At 41.8% G+C, this 11,974-nt stretch overlaps 1 protein-coding gene across 1 annotated transcript; it reads left to right on the forward strand.

Annotated features, from left to right (window-relative positions):
• Positions 1-10,133: 10,133 nt before the first annotated feature.
• LOC145392647 (putative serine/threonine-protein kinase DDB_G0283337) lies at positions 10,134-10,910 on the forward strand. The gene has a single exon (XM_080266970.1). It carries the CDS (start codon positions 10,134-10,136, stop codon positions 10,908-10,910), a length of 777 nt encoding a protein of 258 aa, XP_080123096.1.
• The last annotated feature ends 1,064 nt before the right edge of the window (positions 10,911-11,974 follow it).

Below are 11,974 nucleotides of genomic sequence, written 5' to 3' on the forward strand. Positions count from 1 at the left end.
TTACCCCAATAAAATAATGATTTAGCACCACGGTAAAATCTCTCGCGAAAATCCTGGGATGAACGTAGAAGGTAATGGATGACACGTGAACCCTGCTGGCCATTGTGCTCTACTGATATTGTTGCTTCCAGACCCTCCACATCGCCCCCTTCTGCCCCCACCGTCTCCCGTCCTCTACACACCTCACAGCCCCTTACTTCCTCTGCCACACACTGCCTGCCTCACGCATCACCAAATGTAACTCTTCCCTCCTTCCCCCTACGCACATGACCTCCTGCCTCCCTCTTCTTGCCTCAAAAAGCTCCTTCTTCCCTCACACCTCTCCATTCCTGCCCCTTTACACTTATTCTATCGCGTATCCACAGACACCATCCTTTGGTCCCCTCACACACGAATCTATAACTGCCCTCTGTCTTACACACCAACCTCTTGCTCTCCCCCCACCCCACACACAAATACACACACGCCACCTGTTCTCAGACACTCCCCTCTACCCTCCACATGCTAGCTCCATCACTCCCCTCCCCTCACACACTATTCACTACTTCCACACATATCTCCCAGTCCCCCCAAACTCTCCATACTGCCTCAACATATTACCTCCAGCTCCCCCACAAACTATCTTCTGCCCTTCTCGCACAGTACCCATTGCCCCCTTTACACAAACACAGCATCTTGTACTTCCCGATATTTCCATCCCTCCTCCCCTAACATCACGTTTGTTATGTCAGTTTGAAGCAAGCACTGTCAAATAACCATTAGATATACCAGATCCCTGGTGACTGTGGCATCTCCGATACTTATGTTTGATCACTTTATTGTTGTTGTTACTGTGCGTTCCAGCTTCGGATCCCTGCTTCTTTGTCAGTCTGAGATTCCCGTCAATTCTCGACTCCCTGCAGTTAGTCTTCAGTAACAGACATGCACTTCAGACCTTCATGAAGCAGTCGGACAAGAACTAAATCTGTACTGCAGACTGTAATGAACTAGTCAAGTTAGAGCTATACCTATCTTCACTTCCGATTCATAAATTTATTCGGATAAGAACTAGAAGCTTAACAGCATTTCGACCTCATTAGCAAAAATTATACTGGCAGCCTTTAGCTAGAGTATGTTAGGCCAGAAGTAGTCATATTAGCTAACAAACAGCAGCAGGGATTCAGCTAACCACCATAGGCTAGAGTTGCTAAGTCAACTGCATAAATATTATTAGGTTTGCTTACGAATAAAACCTGGTAAAGATCTCTAAAACCTGCCGTTGAATAGAAATGACTATCGCTATATCCAGCAAGAAATCTCTGTCTTAAGAAGTTTTCCCAGTTCACCACCAGATTGTGATCAGTATCTCATACTCCTCACACTTCCTCAGAACCAGGTACATACATAAATATGATGCCATGGTTCTTCTTAAAGAATCCCTTCATTGCAGTTAACATGGTGAAGCAAAATGTTTTCCATGAACTGGAAGCTAAACCAAGTGCCGAATCATTTCGAACAGTAACTAAAAGCTGTTGGAGAAAAAAGTTCCTAAATGTGAATTGTAGAGCGAAGGGATTTCACAAAAATTTGTGAGTAAACTTCTGAACAGATTGGATATCTATCTATCTATCTATCTATAATAAGTGTGTGTGTGTGTGTGTGTGTGTGTGTGTGTGTGTGTGTGTGTGTGTGTAATGCTTCTGCTGTGTAACTTCACTGAACCCTTATAGAGATCCACTTAAGGCTCCTATAGTACTGCACAAAATGAAAATAAGTAGAAAAGACGCTATTGTAATGAAGGTATTAAATGGTCCGTATTCTCTTTTACTCAGAGTAATGTACTGCACCCCATTAGCCTTGCAAATGCACCAGGTGCGTAGTATAAGAGACAGTGGTAAAAGCTGGGGCTGAAAGTAAAAATGTGTAACCACTCCATTGCTTCTGCCTGAAAGCTCACATTCGCACCCAACAAAATCGAGTTTAATACTAAATATTTCTTGCACCATTTACAACTGCACGTGTTTCATTCCTGTTGCAGTAGAAGTAAACGTGGCACCTGGCCATGGTCCCACCCCCACTGCCACTGAATGCATGTAGCACACACAGAAGGGCAGAGAAAAGTGCAAGAATGGTCTCACGCTGAATGGCTTAAATTGTTATTAGTTTTCAGAGAGAGGGATGTTTGAATTTTCACAGCTGCATTTATGATGGAGGTCCGATTGATCTTTCCTTTTTTAATGAAGGAATTTACCACTCGGTTTTTATACATGTTTTATAGGTTTACAGTTTGTATTAAACGCGCTTCATGTGAACTGCAGTAAAACTCTTGAACGACACTTTTTGTTCCATTACGGGTATATTCATGACCAGCCCTCCAGGACATTTCCCTAATGTATGACCTTTGCAACACATGTCTCAGTCAAGCGGCGTTTCTGCCCAAAGGATCAGGGAAAATATATATAAACTCTCTTAACCCCTTCAGTCCAGTGATATATTTTATTTACTTTATTCTTGATTTCCCCAGACCATTTTATTTGGAGCATTATAGACATTCAGACTAGTAGGATTAGATACAGCCCTCATTAATCCCTTGTACATGAGTTTTTTTTTTTTTTTCCGAGAATAAAATCGACTGGTGGTAGCAAGGAAAATACACAAATAAAACGCCATCGTATTGAAGGTATAGTCGTCAGCACAAATTCGCTGCAAGCCTGCTCGTGTGATGTGGGTCGTTTGGTCTGGCAACGGTGTATGGGAACTAGTTGCCACACAGGCTTTTATCCGCTTTAAGGACGTGTTTGTAAAAATTAGTACTATAAATCACCCAGAATACAATATTCTTTATATCTGATTAGCGTAAAAATGTGCAAAAGACGACAGATGAATGTTGTCGAATGGTGAAACTCCTGTTCTCTCCCTCGTATCCATCCCTTGTCCCTCCCCACCCTCCCCTCCTCCTTCCCTCTCCCGCTATCCTTCATTTCCACTCCTCTCTCTCTCTCCGCCCTGCCTACCTTATATCACCCATAACGCTAATCTACGTAATAAACCGCACTCTTCTCTATTTCTTGTCTATTCCTGTAACCTTTTTGCTCCTCAACATTCGAGAGTTTCATGCCATGCAACAGTCTCTTTCTCCCACTCGTTACTCCACACATGATGCAGCAGTTCGAAACTTAAGTGTTTCTGATATTGCTTCGTGATTCAGTGAACAGTATGAGGAGAATGGGAACATTTTCCTAGGGAAGAGAGAGGGCGAGAAGTAGGAGGAATGGGCACAAATGTTTGTTTAATTTCGCCTACTGATATAATAGGCACAGACTTCCAGGCTCAAACAAATACTAGCAAGGAATACATCACAAGAACGAGACCTCAATGTTGCTGTATCTCTCGGCTGTTGGTAGGGACAAAGGGTGGAGAACAGAAAGACAACTGGAGAGGAGTGGGAAGGAGACGAGGAGAGTAAGAATGGGACTAGAACAGGAAGGAATATTGATAATAAACCTTGGATATAGTTGGTAGTATTGCAAGCAACTTGGAATATGGCAGACTTGGTTTAGAAAACAGTCAAGAGAGAATTGCGATGCGCCAATCAGGTTAGTGCCGTGGATAAATGAATGAAGGTAGAGAGGGTGGGGAGAGGAGACAGTGGGGAGGCATGAAAGTGAGTGGGGGACAGGAGGGAGAGGGAGGGATGGTGGAGAATATCAGGAGGAGTAAGGGGGAGAGAGGGGAAGGGAGCTTAGACACGATTATAATGAATACCTGAGTATTAAGCTCATACGTCGTTCCATAACACTGTTAACTCTTGCAGTTTTTTACACTAATAAATTACGGTATACAGAAAATTATACTCTAGGCAGTCTCTAGTACCACTTTTGAGAAACACGTCGTTAAAGTGAATAAAAGTCTATGTGGCAACTCGTCCCTTTACACTGTTGCCAGACAAAAGGACTCGCATCACACTAGTAGACTTGCAGCGAATTTATGCTGACGACTGTACATCGTCCTCCACCGATCTCCCCCTCCTCTATTCTCATCTGTCCAGCCCACACCCTTGCCTCGAGTCTAATGCACCATCACTCCCTCCGCCTTCCTTACCATAACTCTTCCCCCATCCTTCCACATCGTTATTTCATCACCTCCCATTTCCATTTTCTACTTCTGAATTCCCTATCCTCCATCTTCTCCCAGTCTGCTCTCATCTCACCACCCTTGCTTCGTGTCTAAAGTCTTGTCGCACCCTTCCCATAGCCCTGCCCACCTTCCCACATCACACCACCTCATACGTTTCCTTTCTGCATCTTAACTACTACTCCTCCAGATATATTTCCTACTTTGTACTGGATGCCTCTTCTTTTCTCATCTATCCAGCTCCACCCTTGCCTTGTGTCTATTGTCTCGTCACACTCCGACATCGTCCCATATCGTTAATTATACACCACCATCCACCCTTCCTCTGTTATCCTCATCCTCTTCATTAATTTTCCACTATAGCCTTCATGCTTTTTCCTTCCCTCCCCATCTCCCTTTCTCCTTGCTGTTATCCCCTACCCAGCTTGCCATACCCTTCTTTTCTACCTTCTTCTCCCCTTCCCTCCTCACAGTCCTCGCACCGCCTCCCCCTCTCTCCTCGCCTCCTCCCTATTCCACGTGTCCTGCAACCCCCTTCCGTTGTATTTTTTCCCGTTCGCACATTTTTCAAGTGTTGTTGACTATGGATCACTCTAAATATATAACCAGTCACAGCCCACCTTCCTTCTACACTACAGGTCTCCCCTCACTGCCTCTCCACTACTGTTAGTTTACGTTTAAATTAATTCTTCCATGGCCATATTTTCAGTGGTAAGCTGAAAATTGGAATTAAATAATGAATTTCCTTTTTCTTTGCCCAGAATAACAGCTGTGACATATTTACCTTCGTCAAGGAGGTTTGTTTGTATGTTTGTCTGTTAGAAAGATTATAAAAAAAAAATTATGAATGGATTTTGCTAAAAATTTTCGGAGGGGTATGGTATGGCCCAAGCAACAATCCATTAGATTTTGGTGGTGACCCGGATCATCATCCGGATCTGTAATTTTTAAATTGATTCTTTGTCATTGTGGGATAGTGGCAATTTCAAAATTTTTGCTTCTAACTCTATAAATAATGCCCACAGTGTAATGATTTAGTCTTTGCGGAGGTTTGCAATCTCGGACTGACCTTGTTTCTGTATAGTCTGAGTGTTTTGGGGTTTCTTCGAAGCACAGTAATGTAGTCTGCAGTTAGATGAATAATAACTTAAAGTAAAATCATTCATATCCAGTGGGATAATGGTGGGAGAAGAACACTCTGCACCTCCACGAAATATGTGAATAACGCTTTCCATTCATGGTATGATAATAATAATAATAATAATAATAATAATAATAATAATAATAATGATAATTCATCACGGAATATCTCCTATTTAACAAATGTATTACGGCAAGGGTCGGGGAACGTTTTAGGGTATTACCGTACTGTACACAAAAATTTGAGTAAAATGAAATTACCCCCAGACTTTAAAGTAAAAAAAAAAAATAATAAATAAAGCTACAACTGTGTATGCATGTCAATTATACGGCGGCTAAGCAACAAATATCATGATACATGCTACATGGTTTTACATCTTTTTCACCAAAACTTACATCATTTCTGTGAAAAATCAGTAATACACCGCACGCATTCCCTCTCATACCGCACGCATTACCACCCAGAATTTTTAGATTTACCCCATTTGGGGCCGACCCCTGTATTAGGACATTCGTTATGGACCTACATTACTACAGCAATTTGCCACACATAATAAGAAATATCTGTGTGTGTGTGTGTGTGAGTGTGTGTGAGTAATAGCGTGTGAAAGCGAAAACTTGTTGCAGTGAGTGAGACACTGTGAATGAGAGTGAATGTGTGTGGAAGTGAGTGAGACTATTTGAGTGTGTGTGTGAGTGACTGTGCACATGTGACCCTCGTCTAGTCCATAGCCATAAATCAAAACCTTCTTGGTCCTGGAATACTACACGCAGCGATCCAATTGGCATCTTTGTTCCCAGCTGTATTGCTGAGTGAAAGGACACGATAGAAACAAGTTTATCCCAAAAGGCTTAATGGTCAGAAAACGAGATAAGTGGCTGGCAGCCGTCCTGAACCATTAAACTTCATTTCAGTATGGTTAACATTGCAGTATTAAACCCTGAGTTATTAACTGAAAATAATGTAAGTTAACTTACATCCCCTGAGCACCTTAGCACTAAATATATATATATATATATATATATATATATATATATATATATATATATATATATATATATATATATATATATGCTTCGTTGAAAGTGAATGCAAGTACTACACAGTATATTTTCTGTACACCTCAGGATTTCCTTAGTCTTGTCTGGTAGATTGTGTATGATTTCGCCGTAGTTTGATCCGTCCATTTCATTTCTCGTTAAATTTTGCACCACATGATATGGAATCATTATTGGAGCTCACACAACAAAGCTGTCTTTAGCTGAAGGTCATCCTTGCAGTTGTGGGGATCAAAATGTGTTATAATGGAAGTATATTGTTGATACTGAAGCAGAATATAAAGTATCTGAGTAAAAGTGCTACGGACAAGAGCATGCTGATTCTTTGTTCAGGATAATGCCACATGATTTGCCCATCTGATGGAGTCATCCTATCAGTCATGTTAATAAGACATAGTAAGGATAGTTAATGTTCACTCACCTTGAGAGAACATCAATCAACTGGGCTAGAGTGGGCCTGGCCAAAGGGTCATTGGAGAAAGCACCCAAAACCCAGTCCTCCAGTTCTGAGGGCATTGCCAGCTTTACTTTACCAAACAGAACAATGATCGCGTAGGCAACACTATAAGTATCCGAAGCTGATGAGCTGCACTCACCCTGCAAAACCTCGGGCGCCATCCAAGGAAACATCCGTCGCCGCCCCCTGCACATTGGAATTTTGAACACCGGGGCTGAGGCGTTTGTGGGAAAACCAAAGTCGATAAGCGTTATCTTTGGTCTACCAGCAAACTTTCGCAGGCAAACATTATTACATTTGATATCATTATGATAAACATTAAGGGAATTTATTTCATCAACTATTAATGCTAGTTGTTTAATGATTATCACTACAAAATCCAGATCAACTTCTTCAATGTTCTTGTCAATATGGGTAGAAACATCACTTCCAGCAAATTTTGTCAATAACGTTCGGTACTCGATACAAACTGCTTCTAATTCCTGTACACCGGCGACATCCCTCAGTTGACTCAAAAATGTAATCTCATTGACCAGATCTTTTGGAGCAACGTCATCGTAATCCTTGGCCACGTAGCTTTGTCAGCCGATCCTTGCTTGACTGCAGGGGAAGACTGGCCGCCCTCGGCATCTGGAGGAGGGGAGGACCCAGTGAAGTCCACCTCGGTCAAGGAGTCGGTCAACGCATCCTTGGCCATTGAAACGGAATCAGAATGTAAGTCCTGCCCCACCTCATGTGCTGGCAACTGCTGGTGGTCGGTAGGAGAATCGGGAGTCGTGTCCGTGGTCTGGTCCGAAGCTGGGTCGGTGATCGGTTGGCAGCTGCGCCTATTCAAGAGGGCATCAAGCTGCAGCCTCTTCCGTGGTGTCTGACGAGATTTAGCAGGCTGCGGCTGTCGGGCCCGACGCTCTTGACGACGGGAGGCAGAATGTACAGTACACTGCAGGCAAATCACTCAGGGATGACAAGGCGAGGCAGCCCGTCCTCCTCAAAGATCTTGGGGAGAAGAATGTGCAATGCTCACTTATCAACCCCACAGAAAGCCTTCGCTGTTGCGATGCACATCTCAGTGATGGAGCTAACCTCCCCATGACTACCAGGGACCCTGGTTGGGTGTTACGGGGCAGGGCGACGCCATCGCGCATGGGCAGAACCCTGCACGGCCACGCCCCCCGGCCCAGTTACATCCCGTGTCTCAGGACCCTTAGGAATCCCAAAGATGGAAAACTCCACCGGTTCGCCATCACCGAGAGATCGTTGGAGGTGCCGTGGATTTGGTTCAGACATAGCCTGGAGGTGCACGGAGACATCAGCGCCAGTGTTCTGGCAAACCACGATTCTCTGGATCGGCGACGATGTTGTGGTCGGTCTGCTGAAAGCCCCGCTCAGCAGGTCGTAGGCAACACAGACAATTGGAGAGCGCTGGGATACATCTGAACCCTTTCATTGCCGCCTTCTAACCTCCCTTGACAGTAAACAAAGCTCACCACCCTTATGTACCCTACCATTAAGGGCTGAATAGTTATTCTAACTGATAATGGGTTCAATATTATTTTACCAAAAGATCATATTATGTTAGGTTAACATTCTTCAGTTAGCCTACAATATAGAAACATGAAAACAGTAATTAAAGTATGTATTATTTACATTTTTTCAGCAAAAAATAGTGGAAAAGTGTGATTCTTGTCAAAAGTTTATGAAGCATTATGAATGTTTAGTAAACCTACAATTAAAGGAGATCACCCGAAGGAGCTTTTCAGCTGAATTTATGCCTTTTTAGCCTTTCTTTTTGCTTTAATTATAGCTTCAGAATAAACTATCTCCACCTGTCAGCCAAATGTTACAGATAGCCATTTGTCTAGCACGATAGTATTGAACAGGTGAACAGTGCATGTGCTGAGTTGCCTTCCATGCCTGAGTTGGCAGTGATGGTGCCGATTGAAGTTCAGTAGTCTAATTAGAAATGTCACTGTTTCATACCGTTATGTCGACACACACCACAGAGCCAGCCAGGAGACGGGACGTGTGTGCTGGGCAATCCCCAGGTCCTGTCCTCCCCCCTTACTATTTTTTTAACCAGCCCATACCCCACTGACCGGGCTAATGTGTGGCCTGGCCTGCATTATATGTGCAGGAAATATTTAAACAAACAACAACCGTTATGTCTGTTAGTTCTAAACGCCTTTGCAGTTTTCCGTGCCACGACATGTCACTGTGCTATTGGAAGGGAAAATAAACAAAGAGAACTTAAAATTAGGGCACTACAATACTTGACAACCTTTGGCGTGAGATGACACCTGATAATTTTTAAACCACAAATTCGCATTTCCGAACATTTTCCCCATTTTTGTATGTAGTGCTCGTAGATAGGAATGATATTCTTTTCGTGATGATCTTCCAGGTATATATTAATTTTAGAAGTTATTATAATTTCTTGTGGCAGTAAGGGAATTATCAATTTATGTTTACGTGTATGTTGCCAGTAACCATTACACTTCTACTCAGTATCAGGACAGGTGAATAGTCAGTTTCACTTTCCCTCCAGTATATATGAGCATTTCTCCTTTCCTTTTAGATAGTGAAAATCTAATCCAATGTTCTACGTGCCAAATCATGAGGTCTTCAAATCTTTGTCCAACTTAGGGTATTAGGTAAAGCTGAAATTTAGAGGAGTCATTTTCTTTTTTAATCTCTTCCAGTCTTCTTGTGAGTATTTTCATTCTATTTATATACAATGATTATGCTCGCAGAAAACTAGCCAAACTATATGTTCTGTCCTAACCTGAATGTAGTAGTAAGGGCAGGCACCCGGGTGGGTTTTAGTAGTTATCTTCACTTTGTGGCTAGCATCGTCTCCCGGGCGGGTGTTAGTACGTCTGTCAGAACATCAGACTCCACCCTAAGAATGCGTGATAAGTGGGAATTTATTGGGAAAATGTCAAGGAAAAAAAATTACCGTATAGAAAAAAATAAACATATACCTGTACCAAACAAAGAGGAACTAAATTCAGCTGAAATGCTCCTTCTGGTGATGTCCTTTATTTGGAAGTTTACTAAACATTCATAATGCTTCATAAACTTCTGAATTCAAAAGATAATCACAATTTTCCATTACTTTTTGCTGTAAAAATTTAGATAATATACAATGTAATTATTTATGTTTCTATGATATAAATGAAGAATGTTAAACCTTATAATATATGATCCTATTCGTAAAATTATTTTGAACTCATTACCAGTTAAAATAACCATTCAGCCCTTAGTGGTAGGGTATAAAAGGGTGGTGAGCTTTGTTTACTGTCATTCCTTAGCTAGCTGTCTTGTGGGAAGCACACTTAGACCTTGCACAAGTTGCGTTATGAGCATGGACGCATACCAGGAGCATTTACGGGGCCTTTGTGCTTCCCTAAAGGTGAAGAATTACACAGCAAAGAAATATGGTGAAATCAGCGCAAAATATGCCATAAATTTTCTGGGGAGCGGTGGGCAGGGCTCGTGTGTTCTGCTGACGGGAAACAGTAAAAGCTACGTGGCCAAGGATTACGATGACGTTGCTCCAAAGGATCTGGTCAATGAGATTACATTTTTGAGTCAACTGAGGGATGTCGCCGGTGTACAGGAATTAGAGGCAGTTTGTATCGAGTACCGAACGTTATTGACAAAATTTGCTGGAAGTGATGTTTCTACCTATATTGACAAGAACATTGAAGAAGTTGATCTGGATTTTGTAGTGATGATCATTAAACAACTAGCATTAATAGTTGATGAAATAAATTCCCTTAATGTTTATCATAATGATATCAAATGTAATAATGTTTGCCTGCGAAAGTTTGCTGGTAGACCAAAGATAACGCTTATCGACTTTGGTTTTGCCACAAACGCCTCAGCCCCGGTGTTCAAAATTCCAATGTGCAGGGGGCGGCGACGGATGTTTCCTTGGATGGCGCCCGAGGTTTTGCAGGGTGAGTGCAGCTCATCAGCTTCGGATACTTATAGTGTTGCCTACGCGATCATTGTTCTGTTTGGTAAAGTAAAGCTGGCAATGCCCTCAGAACTGGAGGACTGGGTTTTGGGTGCTTTCTCCAATGACCCTTTGGCCAGGCCCACTCTAGCCCAGTTGACTGATGTTCTATCAAGGTGAGTTAACATTAGCTATCCATACTATGACTGATGGGATGACTCCATCAGACGGGGATAATCATGTGGTGTTATCCTGAATAAAGAGTCAACATCCTGTGGTCCGAAGCACATTTACTGAGATGCTTTATATTCTGCTTTAGTATCAACAATATAATGATATTACAACACATTTTGATCCTAACAACTGCTAGGATGACATTCAGCTGAAGCCATTTTCTCTTCTGAGTGAGCTTCATTAATGAGTCTACATCCTGTGGTGCAAACTTTTAGCAAGAAATGAAATGGACGGAACAAACTACGGCGAAATCATACACAACCTGCCAGACAAGATTAAGGAACTCATGAGGTGTACAGAAAATATTCAGAAGAAAATATAAAGTGCATAACTTACAATCACTTTCAACTAAGTATGTATTAGAGAAAATCTCCTGCCCATATAATTATACCCTATCTATATATAAAGATACAAATATACTGTATATGTATAAAGTATACTGAACGTATAAATATAAATAAATATTTGTATATATATGTATATATACATGTATCAATCTACCTATGTACCTATGAATGTGTGTGTGTGTGTGTGTGTGTATTATATATATATATATATATATATATATATATATATATATATATATATATATATATATATATAAATTCTCGATATCAGAGGTGACAAATTATCATTGAGAGTCTTTATTTGAATGTAATCAGTGCACTCTTGTCCTTCTTGCTACGGTTCCTTGACATTATCGTGCTACTTGCTACATTTGCTTGAATAAGTCCGTCTTGCCCCCCTTTGGGTATGTACTTGATTGGCTGCTTCTGTGACCATTTTCACACATTTTTCCACACTCTGAGTATGAGAATGCCACTTCGGCACTTGCACTGGGGCCTCTTCTAGTTGTACTAAATCTTTGTTTGATGTAAATGTTGTTAGTGGTGACTAAAACTTCCGAGCCCATGTCAGCTAATCGTGACAATTTTGTGGCACTGACGTTAATTGGCTGAACAGAGCAGTCAACCAGCTGGTCATCCTCTTGTGATATTCCTCTAAGTTTC

Source organism: Coenobita brevimanus, chromosome 23 (genome assembly GCF_032717465.1).
Source record: "Coenobita brevimanus isolate Jiangsu-jjx chromosome 23, ASM3271746v2, whole genome shotgun sequence".
NCBI classification, from domain to species: domain Eukaryota; kingdom Metazoa; phylum Arthropoda; class Malacostraca; order Decapoda; family Coenobitidae; genus Coenobita; species Coenobita brevimanus.